The 27,143-nt window shown below is 40.3% G+C and overlaps 2 protein-coding genes across 2 annotated transcripts in view; one reads left to right on the top strand and one right to left on the bottom strand.

The window, feature by feature from the left end:
• The window catches only part of LOC123513470 (NK-tumor recognition protein-like), a 20,904-nt gene extending 2,659 nt beyond the window's left edge, over positions 1–18,245 (top strand). Inside the window, exons 2-18 of the mRNA XM_045270632.1 lie at positions 2,694–2,825; positions 3,107–6,712; positions 7,009–7,103; positions 7,335–7,463; positions 7,865–7,996; positions 8,658–8,835; positions 9,098–9,297; positions 10,166–10,297; positions 10,695–10,839; positions 11,263–11,472; positions 12,818–12,930; positions 13,118–13,436; positions 13,620–13,746; positions 13,894–14,032; positions 14,202–14,322; positions 14,496–14,591; positions 16,069–18,245. Of these exons, the coding sequence (XP_045126567.1) occupies positions 2,694–2,825; positions 3,107–6,712; positions 7,009–7,103; positions 7,335–7,463; positions 7,865–7,996; positions 8,658–8,835; positions 9,098–9,297; positions 10,166–10,297; positions 10,695–10,839; positions 11,263–11,472; positions 12,818–12,930; positions 13,118–13,436; positions 13,620–13,746; positions 13,894–14,032; positions 14,202–14,322; positions 14,496–14,587 (5,870 nt within the window). The 3' untranslated portion in view covers positions 14,588–14,591; positions 16,069–18,245. The remainder of the gene's footprint in view (positions 1–2,693; positions 2,826–3,106; positions 6,713–7,008; positions 7,104–7,334; positions 7,464–7,864; positions 7,997–8,657; positions 8,836–9,097; positions 9,298–10,165; positions 10,298–10,694; positions 10,840–11,262; positions 11,473–12,817; positions 12,931–13,117; positions 13,437–13,619; positions 13,747–13,893; positions 14,033–14,201; positions 14,323–14,495; positions 14,592–16,068) is intronic.
• LOC123513471 (V-type proton ATPase subunit S1-like) lies at positions 17,441–27,143 on the bottom strand. The gene is made up of 10 exons (XM_045270633.1): positions 27,027–27,143; positions 24,530–24,647; positions 24,196–24,336; positions 23,884–24,013; positions 23,640–23,722; positions 23,294–23,442; positions 22,989–23,129; positions 22,549–22,636; positions 22,218–22,343; positions 17,441–19,228 (listed from the first exon to the last, which is right to left on the bottom strand). The coding sequence occupies exons 1-10, from the start codon at positions 27,119–27,121 to the stop codon at positions 19,010–19,012; spliced, it is 1,290 nt and encodes a 429-aa protein (XP_045126568.1). The 5' UTR covers positions 27,122–27,143; the 3' UTR covers positions 17,441–19,009.

The raw sequence follows: 27,143 nt of genomic DNA, 5'->3' as shown, positions 1-27,143 counted from the left end.
CTTTATGAATCCCCATTACATTAATCATACAAGAGTCCCCAAAATGAGATTTAGGTAAATGTTTAAAATTATTAATATTATCACAAGAAACAAGGTCTGAAGGAAGATTATTCCACAAATTAACATGTCTCATGGAGGAAATCTTCATCTCTACCTGGTATGGTGTATCTTGAAGTTATGGCCCCTTTTTCTGTCTATAAATGGGTAAGGAAAAAATTTACTGCAGGTAATTGGAGATATACCATGAAAACTGAGAACAAGTTGAGTCTTCAAAAGTTGGTGGTAATTTAGACCCTTCTATCTATCAATCTCTCTGGTCCACCTCTGTACTGATTCAAGCTGCTTAAAATCACTGATATATTCCAAATTCCAAAGTGATGATGTATATTCAAGTAAAGGACAAATATGTGCAACAAAAAGAGGAAGTATAAATGATGCATCCCAATTCAGTGTTGATCTAAGGATATTGTGTGCTACCCTGACTGCTTTGTATGACACATTAGATATATGTCGATGGAATTTGATTTTAGTATCACCAGTTACACCAAGATCAACTGGTGAAACCTGAAATGGGATGGGTTCATTATCAATGTAATGTACTGCATCTGCCTGTGTGCCATGGGGAGTGCCTCTCACAAATTTTAAATGCCACACATTTTGATGGATTAAAAGCTAGACTCCAAGAAGCAGAAGTCTGAAAAGGAATGTTTATATAATTCTGACACAAATCTGTCATATGAAATATATCTTTGGAAGAATCAGCCTCACAAGAAACATACAATTTGAGGTCATCAGCGAAGATCTCAATAGAGCATCTGATGTTACTGTTGATGAAATTTTATACATATTAAAAGAAAGCAGAAGGCCCAGCACCAGATCCTGGGGAACATCACTAATTACTCTCTTGGGTGAACTTTTTGAGTGTAATACAATTTCACTCATAACTCTATCATTTAGAAAGTCTTTTATCCATTAAAGTATTTTACCAGTGATACCCAGACTCTGAAGTTTATCTATCATGATTGAATGGTTAACAACATTGAAAGCTTTAGAATGATAAGAAAAGATAAAATTATCAATTTACCATTCTCTAATCCCAGTGCTGTGTCATTATAGGTCAGCACCAATCGATTGTCAGTGGAGTGGCCTGAACAAAATTCAAACAGAACATCATTCATCAAGTTATTATTGCAAAAATAATCATGAATTACTTTAAACAAATATAGATTCTAGGGATTTGAAACATACTGAAGTTAAGGATGCAGGCCTTTACTTGAGTGGATTAGAACAGGAACCTTTTTTTTAATATAGGGACAATATAAGATTTTTTCCTTAAAGTTGGGCACTTATCTGTTATATATGATTTATGGAATAAAAGCATTAATAATTATGATAGCTATATGTTCAATACATGCCTTAAAAAAAAAAAAAAAAAGCATGCACCTCATCAGGTCCCATAGCAGAGTTATCATTAATTTCAGCAACCTCATTTAAGGTCCAGGAATGATGAAGACTGGTTAAGTTGGAATACATGTTCCTAATGGAGGTGTTATGTGATGTTAGGTCAGGGTAGGAGTCAAGAGGGTAATGAAGCTTCTGAGTAGGTTAGGATAGGTTAATATTCTTTTAGGAGGTAGCATAGTGGGAAGACAAACAGCCAGATTATCAGTCTACCTTTTCCTCTTTCCTTAGAGCAGGAGTTCTCAACCTGAAGTTTGCAAATCCCTAGGAGTTCACAAGATTTCCAGACGTACTTAGATGGCTGTTCTAATAATATTCTTTGCACTACCATTGCATATTGAGTTAGTGTCAGTCAGTAGATTAACATTCTGTTTAATGTCAGATTACTGTGGGTTCGAGTAGATGGTCTTATGACTCAGGGTGCTCTTAATTTAGAAAATGTTGAGAATCCCTGCAAATCAAGCAAACTTTGCGAACTAGAGAATTATTGCATTTTACATATATTGAAGTGATGGAAAATGTACTGTGATTCATTCATAAAGAATATCTTATATGGTGGTAAACACAAGGTTTATATAGCAGAAACAACAGGTAAGTCCTGTTGACTGTCGTGGGGATGTTTTCAAATGAAGCATGCCAAAGTCTGCTTGTGTGGGGGAGGGAGGTCAGAGGACGAAGGGGTGGCTGGTGACAGCCTAGGGGGGGGTGGCAAGTGAGAGTTGCTTTGTACTTCTTTAACACAAGGAAAATAATATTTCCCACAAGGTATAATTTTTCATATTATCATACCTATAAGGTCTTATCTAATTCTATAACAAATTATTGATGCATTAACATGGAAATACAATGTAATTGAGCATGAAATAATCAATGAGATTAGGCAAGAGGCATTGCTCTTCATGAAGGACCTCCGTTAGTTAGCTTTTCTGCCGTTCAACTTCTTTGTTCGCTGATCAAGGAGCCTCCTTGTGACTAATAATACACCAAGAGTGGCCAGCAGGCAGGAAGAGGGAAGAGGTTACTTGACAATGAAGCTGAAGATTCCTTTGGTTAGGTTAGGCTAGATTAGGTAAGATGGAGCAGCTTTGTTGTTGTGTTGCTCTGTACTTACACACCTCCCAAAGCAATAACTGGCAGCGCCTTCACCACTGACAAACTGACTATCACAGTTGTACTTGTAAGATGTTAGTGTCATCAATAAATTATTGAAGACATGAAATTCCTTCCTTTAGTTTCTCCAGAAAAGAATGCCTCCCCATCCCCGTCGTCTTCACAAGCTGCCGTGTCCACACCAGTCCAGGAGGAAGCTGATGCAGTGGATGAGGAGAAACTGGAAGAGATTGAGCACCAGATCATGTCCAAAGGTGTGTGTTGTCTTGGCACAGCTGCTTTTCCCTGCTATTTTTCCTCTTTTTATTTCCTGTTTATTCACACACAGAATTTGTTATTGCTACCAGTCATTGAAGTAACTTGTGACTCACAGGTGTGTTTGATATTGGCACTGTGATGAGACCTAAGACTATTCATTCATTTATAGTGTTTCTGGAGAAGTTTATATATTCTTTTTTATTTTTTTATTAATGAATTAATTAGTTTATTTGTGTATTTTGTTTATTTTATTTATTATTTTTGTTCGTCATTACAGCGGTGAATGAGTGCAGCAGTGACTCCCTCACTCCTGCTGTTACCAGCCCCTCCAAACCTGAGGAGCAGCAGTCTCAGCCACACACCAGCCAGCAGCAGCAGGAACCAGCTGCAGCATCTGATGAAGTCCCAAAGTCTGAAATCCTGCAGCAGTTGATGAGTGAAGCCCTAAAGAAGGTGCTGGCAGAGAACCCTACCTTGGCCTCAACGGTCGATGCTTCATCCATCAGGATTGGCATCGATCCTGTCACTCAAGAGTTATCAGAGGTTAATAAAACAAAAAAACAGTTGTATCATCGACCTCCAGACACACCAAGTTATAACCCAACACCAATAAAGGAGCTGAAGAAAAGAAAACAGTCAGTAGATGGTGTCCACAACCTTGTGTACAATCCAACCTGCTCTCGCACCACAGGAGACAAAGGAAGTGGAGATGAAGGTGATGTGATGGGTGAATTTTCCTCTGATGAAAGTGAAGAAATAGAAGAAAAGAATGATGACTTTGATTTGTTGGAGGAGGTCCTTGCTGAACATTCCAAAAATAATAAAGTAAAAGTAAAGAAAAAGAAGGTGAAAGAGCTGGGCAAACTTCAATATAGCTTAAGCAATGCACATAAAGCAACAGTGGATAACAACATTATGATCACAGACGCTAAGAAACTCTCAGACAAAGAGGTCAAGAAGTACGAGCTGCCTCAGACTGAGAGTGTGAACAAGATCATAACAGACGGCCCTTATTTCCTGCCCCCGTCACCAATATTCACCTCCTCCAGTGACGGCTTTGAGGCTTTCAGTGCTAAGGCCACACTCCAAGAGGAAGAGACCAGTGTGCCAGAGGAGTGTGTGGATGCAACATCTCCTCACACGGAATCAGTGAAAACAAATAGTCAGCCAGCAACTGAAAAAAAGACAACTTCAAAACAAACTGTAGAACAACCAAAGTCAAGTTCCCAGCCGGAGAATGCAGAAAAAGTGACCAAGGCATCAGGACATGCCCACCTCCCACAACTGTTATTGGCAAGAGGTGCTCCAAAACTTTCCAGGCCTAATATACGCACTTGGACACCATTGGTAAGAAATAACTTGCTATCCTCTGAGACACAGAAGACTGGTGACCAGCTGGATGAGATACTGCAGCTGATGGATGGTAGTGACCCTTCAAGCAAAAGGAAGTTGAAGGAAAATGAACATCAAACATCAAACAAAAAAGATTCAGAGAACTTAAGGCCAAAGAAAAAATACAAAGTAGATTTAAACAAGGAAATTGAGAGCTTATCAAACCCAGCATTAGAACACAGTAAGGAGAGTGTGACACCTGAAGAACCTGCCATCCAACAACCAGAACCAAGTGACAACCAGGACAGTGACAGAAAGAGTACAAAGGAGAGTATTGTGTCAGATGAAAAGGAGGCCGCCAAGAGAGACTCCCCTAAAGAGTCGGAAGAAAAGGAAGAAACCGATGGAAGTAAGGCAGCGAGCATGGAGTCAGAGGACAGTGAAGGTGACACTCTTAGTGAGGAAAGTGGCGATGACTCAGACTACAGACGATCAAGGCACAAGAAGAAGAGAAAGCGAAAGAGAAGTCGCTCCAGCTCCTCGGGTTCGGACTACTCGCACCACAGAAGAAAGAAGCGCAAGAGGAGTCACAAGCGTCACCATAAGAGGAGCAAGAGATCAAGGCGGCGAAGAAACAGCACGTCGAGCTTGAGTGATCAGAGTCAAGAGTCTGAGGAGGAGAGAGAAGAGAAGAAAAACGACGAAGATGAGGAGGAGGAGAATGATGACACTGAGGAAGAAGAAGAAAATGGGGAGGAAGAGAAAGAAAACAAAAGTAAAGAAGATAGCAAAAGTGAAGATGAGGAAGATAGTAATGATGACATTGAACACACCAGGAAATCAAAAAGACACAGGAAGAAACACAAGTACTACAAGAAACTTAAGCACAGGAAGAGCAAACACAAAGCAAGAAGAAGAAGGAAGAGAAGCAGGAGTTACAGCAGAAGCAGGAGCACAGGCAAGAGCAGGGACTCCAGCAGAAGTAGAAGTAGAAGTGGGAGTCGAAGCAGAAGTTCCAGCAAGCACAGAAAGAAAAGGAACAGAAGCAGACACAAGAGCAGAAACTACAGTGATAGTGATTTGTCCAAAGAAAGCAGCAGGAGTAGAAGTTCCAGCAGAAGCAGCAGCAAGCACAAGAGAAGAAGGGAAAGCAGGGAAGATGACTCCAGTGGAAGTAGACACAGAGAATCGAGCAAATCGAGGGATAAACGAGTGGATGAGGAAAACAACAAAAATAGGAAAGAGGATAGAAGGAAGGAACGAAGCAATAATAAACTGGATCAACAGACGAGTAACGATAAGAAAGGCAAGAACCACAATGATGATGAAGTGTCAATACCTATGCCTGTAGATCCCTCAAAGATTAAAGTAGAGAAGAATGCCTTAGTTCCTGATTTGTCAAAAGTAAAGATTGAGAAAGAAGATCAAGTGCCTGAGAAAAGCAACGGTCAGGTTAATGTAAGTGCAAAGTCAAAAGAAAGCTGCTGTAAGGGACAGAGTGAGTCAGATCAAAGTAAAGTGGCAGAAAAGATCCCAGAGCAGAGAAGACCGAGCAGCGAAGACAAGGGCAGAAGGAGAAAGAGTCACGAGAGGAAGGACAGTACCGAGAGCACTTCCGACAAGACACCTCACAGACGGCAGAGCTGCGACTCCAAGGCCAGCGACAACGAAGGCTCCCTGCAGAGAAAGAAAACAGAAGAGAGAAGGTCAAGCACTGAGAAAATTAAAAGGTCTCAATCCATCAATTCCCAGCCATCAGAAATGTCCATGTTTGACCTTGTGTTGGCATCAGCCCAGACCTCCAAGCCAGCAAAGACATTGACGGAGATATCCATGTTTGACAGCGTGGCCAAGGCAAGTACAAATCATTCACTGGAACCATCTGGAACCAAAAACAAAAGCAAGGATGCCTCTCACAAAGGTAGTGGAGAGAGTGCCATCACCTCTGAGCACAAGTCAAGTTCCAGTGACAAAAGCAGTAAAACCTCAAGACCAGACAAGACAGCTCACACAGACTCCCATCACAGGCACACCAAGAGTGACAGCAAGCCTTCACATTCCACATCCAAGAGTAAGAGTAGCAGCAGCAGCAGCAGCACTCACCACAGCAGCAGTAGCAGCAGTCACCACAGCAGCTCTAGCCATAAGAGAACAAGTAGCACCAGTAGTAGAAGTAGCACCAGCAAACTTCACAGCACATCCATTACTACCACCACTGCCACTCCTACCACTACTACCCCTTCTTCCTCTTCCTCCAAGACCTCAGATGGCAGCAGTAGCAGTAAGAGTAGGAAACCAAGTGATACCACCAATAGCAGGAGTGAAAAGGATAGCAGCAGGCACTCAAGCAGAAGACACAGCAGCAGCAGCAGCAGCAGCAAACAGCATGACAGCAGCAGGAAGAGCAGCAGTAGCAGCAGACCCAAGGACAGCAAAGAAACCACTACTGCTAAAAATAATGTGGGAAGTGAAATAACAAAGAAAAAGAGAGTTTCTGCTGACGAGGAATCCCGGGGAGGTGTTTCAGATAACGATGGGCCATCCAGCGGAGGTGAGGGACCACAGCATCTGTAGAGTGTCTGACTACGTGATAATGATGGTGAATGAGCGTAATATTGCACCTCTGTGCTGTATAGAGTCTTCATGCTTACAGGTGGCAGTGTTTGTTGGCTGCCATAGTGCTAGAGGCCTCCATTTAGTGTTTTACCTGTTTTCTAAATGTTAGCAACAACCAAATTTTTACATACATTTGAACTTTGTGCCAGAATGAGTGTCATATTGAATCATGTATCCAATGTGACAGTGAAGCTATTGTGTTGGTCTTTACCTTCATCTGTACATTGACAGTTGACTCACCGCTACCGGATCTCTCCATGCTTGACGAGATCTCACAGGACGACTGGGAGCAGATGATCAGTGGCATGGACGGAGCCAACCAGGAGGTGCAGGACACATTCTGTTTGTGGCCTTCACATGGATGCCAAGCAAGATTGATTTCAAGACAGATTCCTTGTTAAGCTACACAGATAGATGATTTACATAATTAGCATGAAAGGAAATATTTGTTCAGTGTGTATAGCATGCATTTCCATATCTTATCCTCTTATCTACATTTAACACTTCATCACATATGACTTGGTTGTTGATAGCTTTGTTCTACCATGTCCTTGCAGCCCAACGAGGACACGGACGGTGATGACGTGGACACTGACAATCCTTTTGTCCTGGAGGAGTGCATGAAGATGTTCAATGAGTTCCAGCCTGAAGAAAACCACCTTGAGACCCAGGTGGTCCCAAAGAAGGTAAGATGTGTCCCCTCACCTGGACACCATTATGAGTATTGTGCATCAAGCAGAGCTCTACTGGTGACTGCCTCATTACTCACTTAGCTTCACTTTGTTGGCTTTTATGAATGGTCATGGCAGGCATTTGTTGAAGTTTTCAGTAATTTGACATTTAAACTTGGTCATGAGTGAGCCACTTGTTTGCTGTGAAATATGACATTATCATAGAATAATGAAAATTGTTTTTCGATTGATTTTTTTGTGCAGTTTGTGTTCTCACTAATAAGTGAGGCAACACATAGGAAATTAGAACAGTGTTCCTCAAACTACTTCACAAATGCAAAATGTTTGGATGTTCTTTTAGAAAACTTGTAGAAGCTTTGTTAGTTGAGGTGAAGGTGCTTCATCACTTCCCTCAGATTAAGGCGGCTGGGGAGGACAAGGAGCCGCCCAAGTCATCCAGCAAGCAGAGGGTGGCTCGCTCCTCAACAGGCAACCTTATGGCCAAGAAGACCTCCAGGCCCCGCCAGCAGAAGGTCAGCCCCATGCAGGTGAGACATGTGGCATTAAAAGCATCAGTATTTTACTTCTTTATTATCTCCATCTTTTTTCTTCACTAATTTACAAATCAGATAAACTTGGTGGATGTAGAAGAGGAGTTATTTAATTGTTGACCCTTGATCTATGAAACTTATTTCTATGTGTTTCTGTAATGCCTTCTGCCCTCCAGGAGATTGCTTCAAAGGGCAAAACCTCCACCTCCCTCTGTCCAAACTTTCCCTACTTTCTTGTTAAAGTGTTTGGTCTGCATTAATACATCTTTTACTCATGTGGTTCTTTTATCCCATCATTCCTTTCTCCAAGTGGCCTTCTTCTCATGTTAGCACCTTCAATGTTTGTTACTCATATGGACTTTCTTTACAAGCTGTTCTCCCATCACCCTACTAGTAAGGTCATACCACTTCAGTGTGTTCCTGTTCACCCATTCCACCACACCACTTGCTCACAAACACATGCCACACCTCTGGTAGACACTTTCATTCCTCTTACCCAGCTGTCTTGTTGCTCCACATGCCTCTCTTAGATCTGCCTTTCATATCAGCACTAGGGGTTGTTGTGCTCTATCTCATGTTCAGGCCTGACTCATCCTTGTGATACAACTTGACTTAAATCTGTTTGGATACACAATAATACTGCCTTGACACTGCTCAGATGATGGTGGAGAGATTTCAAAAAATGAAGGAACAGCTAAAAAGAAAGGAGGAGGAACTATATCACCTTCAAGGAGGCCCATCATCTGTCACCTCGAGTTCCTCCAGCAAGACCAGCATAGCACCTTCCTCCTCCTCCTCCTCCTCCTCCTCTCACCACAGTCAATCCCAAAGCTCAGGTAAGTACATTCAAGACACACTGTATCTGTCTCATTGTAAAGGATGTTCTAGCAATTAACAGTCAATGTTCAGGAAGTTTTTATTAAAATATTATTATATGTGATTTATTTGGTATTTCTGTTGTTAATTCAAGATGGAAAGGAAGAGAGAGGGTGAAAGTGTCAGTGCATTTTTAAGAGTGTAAGATGCAAAGTAAGGGAGAGAGGAATAGTTGTGACATTCAAACCTCACATCAGTGTTTACATGTCCTTGACCTCAAAGGGAAGAACAAGAAACGCATCGCCCACGTGCCCAACGTCAACTCCCTCCTCAGTGAACAGGAGAAAATCAAGAGACATGGTCATTCTAGCATCAGCAGTCGCATCTCTGCCAAAGTAGCCAAAGCCTCAGGGGTCGTCCCTGAGACCACCGCCCACACCGTGGCCAAGGGCGGCAAGAGGATCGCTCACACACCCAGGATAGTGAGTGCTTTGCCCTTCACTGTTATTCATGTTCATGGAGGCTGCTATAAGTATGCACAGAAGGTCCTGACACCTCAGGGCTGACACCTTTTATTTTCACAGTAAGTGGTTGAGGCTCACAACTGCCCTCCTGGGAAGACAAGATGTTCTGATGTTTTTGTAACACTAAATGGCAACCTTCTGTGCTCTTTCAAGCACAGCACCAATGTGTGAGTTCAGCTGATGTAGAGAGAGTGTGGTCTGTCGTCTGGTGTGCCAGACAAAGACTAACTGTGCTACTATTTTGCTTCCTTCCACTCTCCCAACATGCCTGAAATGACTAAGCTAGGAGAAACGTAATGAGATGCTAACATTATACAAGGATGGCCATGATCTCCCATTGGTTTCCACTCAAATCAGACGATAGACTATGTTCTCTCTATATCAGCTGAACAGCTAACTGAGGTGACACACAGACTGGTGCTGTGCTTGAGAGAGTATAGACAGTTGCCAGTTAATGTTACAAAAGCATCAGAATATTTTCCCTTCCTAGGATGGTAATTGTAAGCCTCAACCACTTACTGCAAAAAAGAAATGACGTTGGCCCTGTGTCGTCGAGACTCTCCACACATACCGTATTGAATTAGCTTGTGTAATGTTGCATCTGTCATTGTATTATAGATTATGCTTGTAATTCACACAATGCACAAGTGAGTGTTTGTTGCAGAGTTTTCACATACTGTATCTTTAGTTTGTCCAATAAATGTTGATGTTTTTAGGAACGTGAGCACAAAAATTAAATGGAAACAATGCAGACAGTAATTCAGTGCTAGTTGCAGATGTTATCTTTGCTTCAGGCTTTTCATACACCTGTGTTTATGTTTTCCAGGGTGCTTTAGCAAAACCAATCATCCAACCAGAGCTCGGCAGTCTTGTTCCACAAAATATCCGGCAGCGATACTTGAATGCGTTGATTGAAGAGTGTAAGAAGTTCACCTCAGAGAAGGAATCTTTCAATATAGTAAGTGTGGTTGGCATATTATAGATCTTTTTCAACCTCATTAGTTTTGTGTTGTGTCTTGGCTTGGAAGTTATACTAAATGAGTGATGGCAAACTGAACAGAAATAACCTGGATTGCATGCTGTTTATTCAGCATGAAGTTAGCATCTGTATGAGATTGTGTTTGTTGGTACCTTGTCTCAGCTAACCCATGGTGGAGGTATCTGTCTTGTACACCAATACAATATGTGGATATAACAAAACAGTCAGGTGGAGCCAGAACATGTTTTTACTTGCATTTGGAGTAAGTTGTTATTAAAAAAACCATGACACTTGTTAGGACTGACTTGAAGCTATGATCACTGTGTTGAGAGGGAAGTATGTGCCCCCTCCACTAACTCTCTCACCCTGAACACAGGCAGCAGCAGAAGAGCGTGTGTGCTACAAGCGCGCCCCATCCCGCATGGTGTACCTCAACTTGGTGGTGAATGCCGTCAAGAGGCTTCGCACACAGCAGCAGGCCGGGGAGGAAGCCCAGGAACTGCTGGAGAATGACCCGCAATGTGAGTGTTTGTTAAAGGCTGTGGTATCCATGCCTGTGTTTGACTGCCCTTCCCCATCACCTGTATGCTTTGAGATATAGAAGAGCAACACTTAATCCTCTTGCAGCTCCCCTTATTTTTTTCTTGTTTTAATGTCAATTGTTTGCACTGCTTATTACTCCCTCCCTGATACTTTCCTGGTGTCACCCTGTGTTGCAATAACCAGATTAGGATAATTGATGTTTATTGAATTTGTCATTTTCTTAATTTCTTCATCCATTTGTATCACAGAAGCACTAAATGAAAGATGTCTAAAGATTTAAATTAGTATAGAAATGATCTGTAGAAAGCCTTTAAATGAATTCTTGTTATTTTATGTCATGTAGATGGATTTGTGTTATGGCAGCAATGACACATTCTTATAACACTCACAACATTCCCCAGTGGCTGAGAAGATGTGCATTGAGGAGACTTCGCCTTCAACAATCAAACCATCACCACCTGCATCGTCGCCGTCTTCCAAACGTCAGCACCCCATCAACCCCAACCACGTGCACCTGTCCCACACCTCTGTACTCTCGTCAGGTGGCATCAAGGGTTCATGGAGCATTGAGAAGCCAAAGAAATCCTCAGCCTCTCAGGAAGATATTAAAGGTAACGAGGAACCTTAACTTTTCCATAGATTTTGTTAATTGAATTACAGCACAACAGGGTCAATAATTATAATCCATGCATTCATATAGGAAATTTTAGATAGATTAAGGTAAAGGATGAAAGTATGAGCCAGAGAGAGAGAGAGAGAGAGATCACCATGTGGGTGTCAGGTGTAAACATAGCACCAATGCCAGATAGGTGCAACCAATGCCCAAAAATACCAAGTTAGTCTGATTCCATTACATTATGGAATGTGAGTATTGAGTGGTAGGAAAACACAAGTTGAGACAAGGTACTTTATTCTCTAATGTTTCGGTCACAAGACCATCTTCAGAGAGAGTGTACAGGCAAACGGAAAACAGCAGCTTATATACTGCATTGGCGAGTCAGCCTGCCGGGTGGCTCGGAATGACGGCCTGTGACTGGTGGAAATCAGAGAGGTTAAGTTTAGCCGCCACCCTCGGTAACCACACAGAACCTTCCCTGTGGTTGGTGACATTCCCTATGCTGATGTATGCTGACTCAAATAGTTTCCTCATGCTTTTGTCCAATTGATTGTGGAGTATTCTGGCTCCCTCCCAGTTTGGTAAATGTCCATGGCTGTCTACGTGAATGACTAGAGAGTTGGAAGTTGCGTGTTGCCGGAGGTTGTATTTATGTTCGTATAACCTATTCTTCCTGTGGCCTGAAGAAAAGGTTATATGAACATAAATACGACTTCCAACGACACGCAACTTCTAACTCTCTAGTCATTCACGTAGACAGCCATGGACATTTACCAAACTGGGAGGGAGCCAGAATACTCCACGATCAATTGGATAAAAGCACGAGGAAACTACTTGAGTCGGCATACATCAGCATAGAGAATGTCACCAACCACAGGGAAGGTTCTGTGCAGTTACCGAGGGTGGCGGCTAAACTTACCCTCTCTGATTTCCACCAGTCACGGGCCGTCATTCCCAGCCATCCAGCAGGCTGACTCACCAATGCAGTATATAAGCTGCCACTTTCCGTTTGCCTGTACACTCTCTCTGAAGATGGTCTTGTGACCGAAACATTAGAGAATAAAGTACCTTGTCTCAACTTGTGTTTTCCTACCACTCAATACTCACATTTGTCTTCATCTCAACAACATTATTGAATGTAGAATGTTTAGGCAAGTCAAGCTCTGTACTAAGGGGGTCATTTTATCTTACTGGACTCTACACTTGCACCTAAAAAATGCTTACTGTTTGTTATTCAGTGTAATGCTGAATAGCTTTGTCTTCATCATAAATATATCTCTCACCAGCTTGTGAATTGTCATTGTGTTGGCAAAATCTAATCAGACACTTATTATTTTCAGGAATTGCCTTCTACAAGAACCTGACCAAGTACATTATGAGTGAGGAGCAGCTGGACGAGAATGGATACCCTTGTCCTGATCCAGAGGAAAAGGGAAAAGCAATTGTAAAAAGGGTATTTATTAATCTTATTGAGTCCTCTCCCTTCCTCCTTCTCTCTCTCTCTCTCTCTCTCTCTCTCTCTCTCTCTCTCTCTCTCTCTCTCTCTCTCTCTCTCTCTCTCTCTCTCTCTCTCTCTCTCTCTCTCTCTCTCTCTCTCTCTCTCTCTCTGCCATCTATACATCAATTTTCTCTCCTTGCAGATTGACTCGCGTAAAAAAATCAGTCCGAGTGCCTTAGAACGCTTCTGTGATCGCTGCTCTGTGCTCTATACGGTGGACAAGTGGGGCTTCCCAAAGAACAGTGCCCCTTGTGTGTACCACTGGGGCCGGGCATACAAAAAGAGAAAATACGGTACCTTTGAGACCTCTTACTCCTGCTGCGGTGGGGAGCAAGGGTCAGGTGGGTGTAGTCAGGCCACCACACATGTCTCCGAGAACTACAACCCTAAGAACCTCCGTGGGTATGTGAGGACCATCAGCAAAGACAGCTCCAGCAGCAACAAGGAGGTGTATGCTCTGGGTGAGGAGGGATAATCAGAAGTATTGGGTGTAGGCTCAGAACAAGAATGAACATTATAAAACTAAAACTGGAGATGAATAAATGAATGACAGTTACAATTATTGCATAGTTCCCAGATGCAATGATAATGATGAGCATCATACACTTTGTTCATCATTCATTGACTTTTCTCCTTGCAACTAGACTGTGAGATGTGTTACACCACGGAAGGTAACGAGCTCACCAGGATCACTGTCATTAATAGCAACGGTGATGTGGTGTACGAACAGCTAGTGAAGCCAGAAAACCCCATTCTGGACTACAACACAAGGTGGGTTAGTCACTTGCTCTGTGATGCTGATCCACCTCTTGAATGTAAACAATTCCATATCTTCCTGTGTTGTGTTTTAAAGTTACACCAATAAGAGTTATTATGACTTATTTGAACACCACTAATAGTTACTAAACATTTATTTAGGTTTTCAGGGATAACTGAAAATGACATGGAAGATGTGAAGATCACCATTAGAGACGTTCAGGCAGCTTTGTTGGCCCGATTCTCTGATAAGACCATCCTTATTGGACACAGCCTGGAGTCTGATCTCCATGCTCTCAAGGTGTGGTGCTGTGAAGCTCAGTGTTGTTTCTCATTGAATATGCATGGGGTAATAAATTCCCATTGAGGAATATTGTCAATTTCAAAACTGTCCTGTCTGAGATTATCTTAGTTTTTAAGTGGAGTCAGTAGTGATGTGTCAGAGGTGTGCTGAGACCTTTATCCCACAGATAATTCACACCACAGTAGTGGACACCAGTGTGGTATTCCCGCACAAGATGGGACCCCCATACAAACGTGCCCTCAAAAACCTGGCCGCTGAATACCTTAAGAGGATAATTCAAGATGATGGTTAGTTTTTTGGGGTTAATTTTGATAAGTCTAAATTGACTTTTTGTGAAGGAAATTTGTATGCTTTTGTGTGACATGTTTGAAATATTTAGGGGCCATTTTAGTCTTATTTCTTTGTTCATAGTGGTGATGCAATTTAGAATTATTCTTTATTATATATTTCTGTATTTTAGTTTCAGGTCATGACAGTGCAGAGGATGCTATAGCTTGCCTTCACTTGATGCAGTGGAAAGTCAAGGATGACCTGAAAGGATTCTCAAAGTAGTATGGTAGGTACTCACGTTTCTTAAACAATATTGATATTAAAGCAATGCTCATCCCTTAAAGAGAAGGAAAAAAAAAAAAAAAAAAAAAAATATATATATATATATATATATATATATATATATATATATATATATATATATATATATATATATATATATATACAGTAAGGTCCCGAGTTACGTCAGAGTTACGTTCCTGAAACATGACGTAAGTCGATTTTGTACATAACTCGAGTTTTTGTACTTTCAAAGCATATTATCGAGTTTTCAACCAATAATTTTTTATGGTTATTCAGGTAAGTAAAAGGTTATATTGTTATATTGGTATATTATTTACAACTATGTAGGAATATATTGATTAGGGCCGCGAACGCGAAGGACTGCAGGTTGCCGAGAGGGGCGGCCTGAGGCCGCCAGGAGGGTGGGCAGGTCGAATGTTGTGACGCCCAGGGCGGACAGCTGGGAGCTTTGTGGAGTGCGGTAGGAGTAGAAGCGTTATATAAGTAAAAGGTTATATTGTTATATTATTTACAAGTATGTAGGAATATGAAACACAAGCTTGTTTTTGTTGTTGATTAGGGCCGCGAACGCGAAGGACTGCATGTTGCCAGAGGGTGGACGCCTGAGGCCGCCAGGAGGGTGGGCAGGTCGAATGTTGTGACGCCCAGGGCGAACAGCTGGGAGCGTAGTGCAGTGCGGTGGGAGTAGAAGCGTGGGCACTGGGCCGGAAATGCAATAGGAAAGGGCAATAGGGATCAGCAGACAAGCGCAGACGGTGCAAGTGAGCTGCGAGTGTCGTGTGGCCCAGGCGAAGGCTCCGGAGTTGTTATTGTTGTGATAGGTGCGTGAGCCCTCAAGGTCGTCAACCTCCCCGTTGTCATGGTAACGGGCTTCCCATTTTCTTCTTCACTCCCTTACACACAGCTGCTGCCTCCCTTCTCATGTCTTTTAATTATGTCCTCTTTTTCTTGTAGCATAATGGTTTTCCTTTTCTTAGCATCACTGCTATCACTCAGGAGTTTTCTTTTTGGTGCCATTGAGCAAGATACTAAGATAGTCAGCAAACGCAGTTGTAGGAACACTCTTGCCAGGGGCAACGGTGGTGGAACTAAGGTACGTAGAGTGTTATTGTATTCAAGCATGAGGTGGGCAGTGTGGTGGATAACCACTAGTGACGCCTGGCGGCCAACAATAACAATAAACCCCGCGCTTTACGATTTATAAATTTTCAATTTTTTAAATCTTAAATTGCCTTATAGTGGACTGACGTAAGTGCGAGTTTGACGTAACTCGAGACCGACGTAACCTGTGACCTTACTGTATATATATATATATATATATATATATATATATATATATATATATATATATATATATATATATATATATATGGAAATGTGTAAATTTGATTATTTGACATTGACTGTATAAAGATTTTCTATGTTAGGATTTGATATTTTGATTTATACTTTGTTTTCAGGTAATTTCATGATGTACTTTTCTAGTAATGGGGCCACAAAACAGCAAAGTAAAGTCCATCATGCCATGTGATTACTCTCTGCTCTTGTGGTGAGAGATTGTACATAGTCTTAACATTATGTAAAAAGTCTCCCCGAGTACCTGTCATCACACCTCCGTCGTCAGCAGATACAGGCAATGGATTTGTACATAGTAAGTATATGTAATAGGTAGTAATAAGGTTGTTTTTGCCATTGGTAGTCATCTTGTCCAAGTTTAAAAGTTTATTTTTGTTTCAGTGAATCATATGAGTGTCTGTTTTATGAATGTTCAGCTCAAAGGTTATATTTGTATGTTACTTGAATTTTGTTTGATTCAAGTTATAAGCTATGGATTGCAATGATATTTAGGGATAGACTTTCATTTTGGAGAACTTCAGCAGTCATGAGCAGTTTGGTGTTCTGGAAGTATGACTAGTGAGTGGAATACAGTGGTTGGAGGTAACAGGATGAAGCAAAAGTGCTTTATTTATCTCATGTTTTAGCTCTTGCTTCCTTCAAGGCAGTTGAAGGTAGAACCTGGAAGTATTTCTACTTTATCCCAAGTTCCCTCACCAGCTCATTCCACTCAGTATGGTGTGGTCATAGTCTTGTTATCAAATACATTGTTACAGAGAAATATTTGTTAACTGGATAACTGAAGCACAAATAAGTAAGGGCATTCTTGGTAGTGGCTTTATATATTTATTGGTATAGAAATTGGTGGTACAAATGGACTTAATTGTGTTATATGTTGATTATTGTGGTCCCTTGAAGAGACATGACTGATTATCCTTCTAGTCAGGCACTATTTTTAAGCAATAATAGATTATGGTTCATCTCATGAATAGAAACCTTATTTTGATCAGGAAATTCTCATTTACGATATAATTATTTTAATCAGTATGTGCACACCATCAGTTCATACATTTCATATGACATTACTCACTTCCTTGTGATAGTTTTTTATTATTATTATTATTATATTTGTCATTGTTATTAATGATGCAGCATCTCAGGCAGTACTTCATTGTATGTTTCCTCCGTGTGGAATTATTGGAAGAGAATTTTCATCTCCATCACACACTATGGTGTTTGTCTCAACACATGGTTAATTAAGGACTTGCTTTATGAGGTATGTAAGTTTTGGAAAAAAGTTTCATAACTGTATCAGTTACATAAGAGCAAACCCTTTCTGTGTGTGTGTGTGTGCATTTGTGTTTGTGTAAAGGTTTGCATGCATACTTACCTCTGCCAGATAGGGCTAGGAATATTTGGAGGCATAGCAAAGCCATTTCTCTCGACTCAGTGGTCATGATAATGAAATTGTTTTGGAACAAATGCTAAACAACTGTAATTTCACGACACCATATATTTCTTATCACTGTACATATGATACATAAAGTAAGAATTACCCAAATTTTTCTGTATTCTTATTTTGATAATCACAGTAAATTATTAGACTAAAATATCTTGTCATGAAATCATACTTGTATGTAATAATAGTTTGTCAGGGAATACATGCATTCAAAATATGATTCTCCCAATGCTTGGCAACTGTTTAGTGATTTATTACTGGATTACAGATTGCACACACATACATACATACATACATAATTTGGGTATTTCTTAGATATAGATGATGACTTGAACACCCCTTTCAGGGAGAGCTGGACCTCAAATAGAGAAATAGTTAGAAGGACTGCAAATACTGAGGATTTAGTCACAACACGAAAGCTTGGAATGTTTTTGCTACACAGGGAAAAATAATAACTAACAATAACTATCCCACATCACATTCCAATAAATATGCAGCATTTCTGATACACACACACACATACATAGTTTACCACACTGATATCTAATAAAACAATGTAATAGTACAGTAAAAATTTACAACTTAAGTGTTGAAGTAATGATGATATCTGACATCTGCTTTTATATTCAATTGCAGTCATTTGTGCAGTAATATAGTTTGAAATCTATGTACTATTGTCTAGTATATTGTTTTCTTATGTACAGATTCTATTTTATTTTTACACTAACACTTTCTATTGACTGAGTCTTAGAAAGAAAAGAATGAGAGAGAGAGAGAGAGAGAGAGAGAGAGAGAGAGAGAGAGAGAGAGAGAGAGAGAGAGAGAGAGAGAGAGAGAGAGAGAAACTTATGTATTTCCTGTATTGGCATCTCCATATTACTCATGTACATAACAAAAAATTTACTCTCTTAAAGTGTTTTGCTACCCTTTAAAGAAGGTGCCATTAAAACTGAGACCATATACATTTGTTCACTACATAACAATTGTTATTCATGTAATACCTAACAAGGTTTATAGTTTCCTCATAACACATATAACTTAATCACCACACAATACGGCAATAAACCACAGCGAATTATTAGTCAAGCACAAGTTCTTACAAAACAAGTCTGAAGAAAAGTAATGGTTTAGTCTGACTTGTCCATTAATTTAAAACAAGCAGCAGCCTTGGCTAACCTTTGCCATATCCATTTTTCACACTACCTGTTCTTTTCTTTCTTTACTTTTTGAAGAACAATTCATTACAGCATGACTCAGGTAAGTGTGGACTGATCTTGTGATGTCTCCTTGTATCACTGAAGGGAAGCTGCCTTTAAATGCACTCAGCTCTGAATGGAAGTGCACTGTTTTCATCTATCAGTGGTTCATGCCATACATATATATAAGGAGCCCACATGCTCACTAAGTATGAATTTAGAGTAAATATAAGAATTTTTCACAGCAGTTCAATGAATAGCAAATATCTGCTCAGTGTAAGTAATAAATGAAGTGGCTGACAGCTTACCATTCACAAAGTTACAACCAATACTGTTCTTACTTCAGAGTTTAATGACTGGCTAACTCTGCTATAACCTCATTACCTTATCTCAAATGTTTCAATGCAATATTTACTCAGTATTAGGAACCATAATGGGTTGTCCCTTGGGGTCATCAAATCGGTCCATGGTCTTGATGTCACTCAGCATGTACAGGCCAATACAGGGAATAAGGAGCAAAAGCAATGTTGTCAGCAGACCAGCCCAGATTGGCACTGTGAAGAATCCCACACAGTCCCAGGCTGGACCAAAGGTGCTGTTGTTGTTGTTGGTATCAAAGAATGCCTCCATCTGAAAGACAAAGGAAAAAAATTGGTGTGCTTATCTGCTTAACATAACATAACATAAATAATAGGATAACAAAGGGCCACCAGGGCCCATCTAGGTTATCCTGTATCAGTCGCACAGCGACCTCGTCATTAGTACTTAAAGATACACTTACAACTACACAATACATTATATACTAATTCTAAATATTTGGCCCATTAACAGGGCTAAGTCCTGCAGCGAAATCCTCTACAATTTGTGGTCCCCATACATGGGGATCATGTCTTGTTTAACTATAGTAAATTTCTTATAAAAACTATCATGCAGTGCTATACATAATTATAAATCTAATAAATTTAAGTGCTTATCTAATCTGTTTTTAAACATTGTCAAACTAGTGCTATTTACAACCGTCTCTGGCAATGCATTCCAGAAGTCTACCACCCTATGACTAAAGAAATATTTTCTTATATCTAACCTGCAGCCTTGCTTTCTAATCTTCCTGCCATGATTTCTAGTCCTATTTCCCTCCTCTAAGGTAAAGAAAGATCTCACATCTATGTAGTTTGTATCTGAGAACATTTTAAATAACTCTATCATATCCCTCTTATACATCTCCTCTCAAATGAAAACATGTTTAATTCCTTTAATCTATCTCTATACTCCAGGCGCTTTAATGCTGGTATCATCCTAGTTGCTCTTCTCTGAACTGCTTCTAACATGTTGATATCCTGCCTATAGTGGGGTGACCAGGCCTGTATGCAATACTCTAAATGGGGCCTAACATAGGAATTATATAAGCTACGCACCACTTCCTTACTTTTATAACTAACATTTCTATTTATAAAACCCAGGATCCTATTTGCCCTATTTCTTGCTTCTAAACATTGCTTTGAAAATTTCATAGTCCTGTCTATCACTACTCCTAAATCCTTTCCTTCCTCTACTGCCTCTAGCCAACATCCCTCCATCTCATAGTTAAAGTTTGTGTTGTCTTTACCTAAATGCATAACCTGACACTTTTAGAATTAAACTCCATCTGCCACCTGTCTGCCCATGCTATCAGCCTGTCCAGGTCTCGTTGTATTCTGTAATTGTCCTTTTCACCCTGTACTGCACATGCTATCTTAGTATCATCTGCAAACTTTGATACTTTGCTACTAATTCCTATATCTAAATCGTTAATGTACACCAAGAAAAGAAGAGGTCCTAGCACTGATCCTTGGGGTACCCCACTAACCACTTCCTTCCACTCAGACATTGCCCCATTTAATACTACTCTCTGTTTCCTATCAGAAAGCCATTCACTAATCCAATCAACTAACCTACCCCTATCCCATGTAGTCTCAATTTGTACACTAGCCTCCTATGCGGTACCTTATCAAACGCCTTGCTAAAATCTAGATATATAACATCTATGCTATTTCCATCATCTAACTCCTTGGTAATATATTCTAAGATATCGAGCAAATTTGTAAGACAGGACCTCCCTGATCTAAAGCCATGTTGGGTATCTCTAATTAATCTATTCTCATTTAAATGCTCCCAAATACTACCCTTAATGATTTTCTCTAGTATCTTACATACTATACTAGTTAAACTGATCGGTCTATAATTATTCGCATCATCCTTCCTACCTTTTTAAATATTGGAGTAACATTAGCTAACTTCCAGTCCTGAGGTATCTCAGCAAACCTAAGTGATCTTTCAAAGATTAACTTAAGTGCTTCAGAAATACTGTCTACACCCTCCCTAAGTACTCTGGCATGTAGCTCATCAGGACCACTAGCTTTCCTATCGTCTAGTTCAAGAATAAATTTCCTAATAATTCCCGGTTTTATATCAATATTTTCTAAAGCTCTTAAACTACTCGTCGCACTGTTTGTAACAGGATTTCCTATTCTTTCCTAGTAAATACTGAAGAAAATTGTTCATTCAATAATTCTACTATGTCTTCATTTTGATCCACTACTACACCATCTTTTCTGAGTGGTCCAATCCTATCCTTATTTCTTTTATCACTGACCTTGTAATAACTATATAATTTTTGGGATCTTTACTCCCAGCTCTAGCTAGTTTTATCTCTGCCTGCCTTTTACTTTTTTTATAACCTTACTCAAATCATCCCTGACCTGTCTGTACCTAATAATCTACATCCCCACTTTTCTGCAACTCTCTGTATGCCCTTCTTCTCCTCTATGATCTGGCTACCTATCTCATGAGTCCACCATAATGGCTTCCTGTTTCTCTGCCTTATATCTTTGTAAGGGATACACTGCATCACTATACCCTTTACTACAACCTTAAAAATATCCCACATCTCCTGTGCAGTTTTATTTCCAAAACTATCTTCCCAGTTTACCTCTCCTAATAACTGACGTAACCTACCATAATTGCCTTTCTGATAGTTTGGGACTCTAGTCTTATTCACTATATTATCCCTACTGGAATTAATGATAAATCTAATTATATGATGGTCACTGTTTGCTAAAGTCTCTCCTACCTCAACTTCCTTTAAACAATGCTCAATATTTGTTAGTACTATGTCTAAAACCTTCCTCCCCTAGTAGGTTTATCTACCATCTGCACTAAATAGTTATCCTGAAAACTTTCCATAAACTTATTTTCACTAGCATCTCCTACCATCCTCTCCCAGTTTACTGACTTAAGATTAAAATCCCCTAAGATAATTGTCTGACTAGTACACCCCCTATTTATCTCATCTACCATAAGGTTGTCTACATCTGCTGACTGGTTAGGTGGCCTATAAAAAGCTCCTACTCTAATAACCTTACTTTTGTTTACTCTAACATCCAGCCATAAGGACTCTACTCTGTTATCTGCTTGCCAGTCATTAATGCAATGCATGCCTTCTGGATAATATTACATGATGTCTTACAAGATAATAGTATACGTGCTGCTCCATAAAAATAAAAAAAAGTTATGGCTATAGCTTTGATTGCTGATTGCACAACACAAGAAAAAATTACTATTTTTAAAGCCAACTCCATACCTGAAGTCCTTCCATTGTCACATCCATCCTGTTTCCTATAGCAGAATCATTGGATGCAAAGTATACAGGCAGGGCACAGGAGTATGACATGCCCACCGGAATTCCTGAGATATCAGGAGTCACCAGCTGCAAAATGATTGGTTGGTATTTTTTATAAGTACAAAACAAGAATATTCACAATCCTAGAACCTAGAATAAAAACAAAAGAAATATATAAATTCAATAACATTTTAGATCAGTCTTCTTTCATCACCAGTACAAGATTCAGTCTTAGATACTAGACCACTGACTTCAGCTAACAACACATGTTTACATGTGCCTTCATACTCACCTCCAAACTGTTACTGGACTTGGAGTTATTCAGAAGAACATCTGCATTAATGAGTCCCCATGAGCTTCTCTCAGACTTGAAGTTGAATCTGGAAGGATCATTTTACTGAATTAATATAACACCTCACACTGGATGATGACAAGAATTGTTCAGAAATCTAAAAAATCTGGACATCCCACACATAAATTAAAAATAATTTTTTGAGGTATTCCTGAAGTGCAAGAAAGGCAACACATCCCTTAATCTTTTGACACCTTTGACATTCAGGAGAATCACTGACACTGGCTCATACAAATGTCAGTGTCTCAATAGCACATGATTGCTGAGTTCCAGAGCCTGGATATGCAGAGAATAGAAATAAAATCATGCAAATGCCTCATCTGCACCATTCCAGTGACTGATGATGATGATGACAAACAAGAGCTGTACAATTTACTCACGAGAACATAATTTTGGTGAAGGGCTCCACTCCACTGGTAAACTTCATATTAAGGCTGGCATGCCTCTCTGGACCAATATCTGTACCATCACAGTGTCCAGTATCAGTTGAAGAGTGATCATCAAAAACAATCTTGGTTTTGCTGAAAGACAAATTACGTGTATAAATATCCAATTCAAGCTAATCAATCTAACATCTATTTGTCCTAACTTGGCAAGATTTATACAAACTACAGAAGAGTCAGAAAGCTAACGCACACTGCTAAGAAGAGGCAAACCACGCGGCCTGGAGACAAAGGCTACTCACACTTCGCCTGTTTTGTCATAGATCTGAAAAGTGAAGTTCTGCTTGAAGTACATCTTGACACAACTCTCGCTGTGGAATCCTTGTTCTTGGGGGATCTCGGCAGCACGACGCACACGCACTCGTCCGTCATACTTGCTGCTGGTGTCCTCCTGTGGCAGCGTTGTGTTGGTGGAGCAAGAAAAGACCTCACTCATTAGGATTTTGAAACAATGAGTGACAAATGGTAGAGTAAATAACAAAATTTCATCTCTACTCCAGCTGTAGGCATATTAAGGAAAGGACCATTTCTATACAGAATATAGATGAATTAAATTTAATAAATAGACAATTCCTTTCTTAGTTTTACCACAGATGGCTTCAGTCCTGTGAAGATGAAAGTAAACTCCCTCTTTGCACCAATCTTGGAGATGACATTCTGCATTACTTCAACTGTGAGGGAGAAGGGCATCACGTCAGGTTAGGCAACAGTCCTCTACCACTACAACCTCAACAACCACACAACTGAGGCAGGCTATTATAGAATATGTACAGTAAGTGTGAACAAGATTGGAAAGAGGAACTGCTTTATTCAATGTTTCTACACAAATTACCTGCTTTCTGTAGAGCATGACTCCTGCTGGGGTTGGTGAGAGTAGAAGGCAGCTTAACAACTACTAGGTTGTTGTCCTGCTGCTTCAGGTCCAGGCCTGCTGCTGGCACTCCAGGCTCCAAGGACACAACCTGAGACACAAGGAACATGAAGACCATCTCAGTGTCATCACCATCATTGCCTTTCAATATTGGAGAGCATCAAAATAATATAAAACTCATTTATGACAAAGCTTTAAAGATAATGCCAAAGATGAATAGAAAGAGGCCACATCCAGGAGCCGTCTCAGCATCCAGCAAGGCAAGACAATTACATTGTAACCGTGGGAGGCCAAGTCATGGGTGAGGTGGCCCGGCTCCTCCACATTCGGCAAGTATAGGGAGTGGCTCTCAGTCATCCACTTGTCCACAGCCTGGAACTCAGACGGATGGCTGGACAGGTCCTCCACACTCAGCTGCCATACGAAATGTGAACACTTAGCTTGATGAATCTCAATTATACTCCACAAGACACTTTCTCACTGCTACATGCAGCATATACACCTAAAGGCAGCTCTAAACTAACTGCTCAAGACGTGTGTTTTTATCACCATTATGATGATTCTTATTATTATCATTATAGCAATGCAGCAAACTCAACGAGCTCACCGCATCCTGAATGAAAAGGATGATGTTCTTGGCGTCAAAGTTTGCCAAGTACTTGGACTGGAATGTAGCATAGTCAATGGCCTGTAGGGCTGGCACTGCTGGGAAGTTGTCCTTCACTCTGCAACAACAACAACAACATTTGTAACAACACAAAACTTGTAACAACACAAATATTCTTACAGGCTTCAAATCCAGCCACACCAGAGAAATTGCAGTGTAGTGTGGCTGTAGTAACAATCAAGAGTGCAGCAAAATTCAAGACTTTCTATTTCTAAGTCCAGTGAGCTTTGCACCAGTCAAGAGTAAACACTGAAATGACTTTCTTTTCTTTATTAATGAAATTTGTTGTCAGCAGGATATTAAGATGTCATGGTATCTACATACCTGTGCCGCAAATCACACACTGCTTTTCATAGGGCCACCAATGACACCTTTCCAAGGTAGTTCAGTTACACGTTTTCATATGTCTTAGAGACCAGTCAGGCGTTTTGACAGAGGCTCACCATCATTTGTTAATAAGGCTACCCAGTGGACAGAGGTGAAGCAAAAGGTGCCAGTGTTCAGCAGGAAAAAAAAAGTCATTATGTGGGATATTTAGCAATATTTGAGATGCAATAAATAGATGTAAAGATCCAAATGTTTATCAACGAAGCCGCAAAACCGTAAGCATCTCCATTGCCCTGAGAACCTCTTCACCTCACCAGTGTGACATAATGATGTAATTTTTTAGGTGTTTCGTTAGGTTAGGTGTATGTACTTGCTGGGGGGAGGAAAGCGGTATAAACTACAGATTTCTAGAGATTTCACTATCAATTACTTTGGATAGATTCTAACTACTGATTCCTGGAAACTGACTACTATTTCTGGATATTTGACGACAGGTTTTTGGAGATTTGACTACTGATTTCTGGAGATTCTGACTACGATTTCTGGATATTTTACTACAGATTTCTAAAGATTCTGACTACAATTTCTGGAGATTTTTACCACAGATTTCTGGAGACTTTTTCTCAGTAGTATATATCAAAGATGGCGCCCGTCATAATGGTTCTTCTCTAGAATCACTGCTCCACGCTAATCTGTATAATACGTATAGCACAGTGCAGTGTATATGTAACGTGTTTACCGTCAGTGAGAGTTTTGGTGAGTGCTCGACCTTATTATGTCCACAGTAATAAAGTAAACATTCTAGGTACCTACCAGAATCTAAGTCCACAATTGTTATTTCCATTTTGCTTCCCGGAGCACACTGAGCCTGAGTTAGGTTAGGTTGGTTTGGGTTGGGTTAGGTTAGGTTAGATTTTGTTTTTTTTTTGGAACACCATATCTTGCCTCTTTTGGCGGTAAACCTACAGTTTCACCACCTTGTCCTTTCTGGACGAAACTTTTTTTCTGGTAGATTTCGGCTTGTTTTTAATTAAAATACCACTTGTTTTTGCCGCAAATCAACCAATTTTTTTTTACAGCCCCGAAACATATTATGATTTGCATAAAAAAACATCTGGTAAATTCATTAAAAACAAGCCGAAATCTACCACAAAAATTTGTTTCGTCCAGAAAAGAACCTAACCTAACAAAACCTAATCTAACCTAACCTAACTAAACCTAACCTCAGGGGCCGTCGTGATTGGTGGAAATAATTATGCTTTTTTTTTTTCATTGGCTGCCGCTTCAGTTTCAAAGAACAGAACCAATCAGCATAAACAATTAGGCGCATGCTCAGACAATGGTATGTCACGGAGCCCGCCGAGGCTATAGTGTCACGGCTCACCAAAACACGCTTAAATTTTAAAAAATTTGTGTCGCCATTCAAAAAGGTTGCACCTAGTATAAATGGGGTTCAAATTACTCGTAATCAGGAGCTCTATCTCTTGAGGTGGGTAAAAAAACACGTAGCTGATTGTGGTGAAACTCTAGAGTAATATCCTTTTGGCTCCCCTCCCCAAAATCCCGATTCCCCACAGTCCCCCAAGCTTGTTGGGGGGGGGAGCAGTGGTTCTGTACTTTTACCATCATAATAACAGCAGCAATAACCTGCACTTATTTTTTCGAGTTGATGGGTGATACTTGATCGTATAACTTCCTCCACAGGAACACCTCGCCCCCCCACCAGCTCTCCAGGAAAACAGTAGGCAACGGAGCGGCGTGCCTCGTCTTAATTATTACCAAAATAATCAAAACCTGAAGGAAACAAATAACAAAAAAATAAAATAGATGAAATGATCAAATGAACCCCAATCTTTTAAAGCAAGGAATGATGAGACGTGATTAAGTCATTCCTTATAGCAGCACACCAGGAGGCAGCCAACACGCTCCTAACAGCACACCAGGGACACAGACCTTCGCCACAGGCTTCATCAATCAATAAAAAAGACCGCTCTGGAAAATTATTAGGGAAACAGTATCGATGAGTAACAAACACCTGCATTATAAGCAAAGTAATGGAATAATATGCCAATACTGCCACGCCAGCCGACAATCCGATACTTGTACTTACTGGTTGTTGTTCCATATCAATACTGGGACTCGATCTTTGGCTAAAATTCCCGAAAAAAGGGAGCACAGCAGTAGAATGACACTTGTCGCTGCCATCTTGGATCAGGTGACTCCAGTA

This window comes from Portunus trituberculatus, chromosome 36, assembly GCF_017591435.1.
Source record: "Portunus trituberculatus isolate SZX2019 chromosome 36, ASM1759143v1, whole genome shotgun sequence".
NCBI lineage: Eukaryota > Metazoa > Arthropoda > Malacostraca > Decapoda > Portunidae > Portunus > Portunus trituberculatus.
This window is presented reverse-complemented; position numbering and strand designations above follow the sequence as displayed.

What these genes read in the sequence shown, in the direction of transcription:
- LOC123513471 (XM_045270633.1), bottom strand. Translation starts at nt 27,121, where the DNA reads ATGGCAGCGACAAGTGTCATTCTACTGCTGTGCTCCCTTTTTTCGGGA. An exon ending in TGGCCTCCCACGGTTACAAT is followed by an intron (nt 24,014 to 24,195) that starts GTAATTGTCTTG and finishes CTTGTGTCTCAG; the next exon opens with GTTGTGTCCTTGGAGCCTGG. An exon ending in AGTCCAGTAACAGTTTGGAG is followed by an intron (nt 22,344 to 22,548) that starts GTGAGTATGAAG and finishes ATCATTTTGCAG; the next exon opens with CTGGTGACTCCTGATATCTC.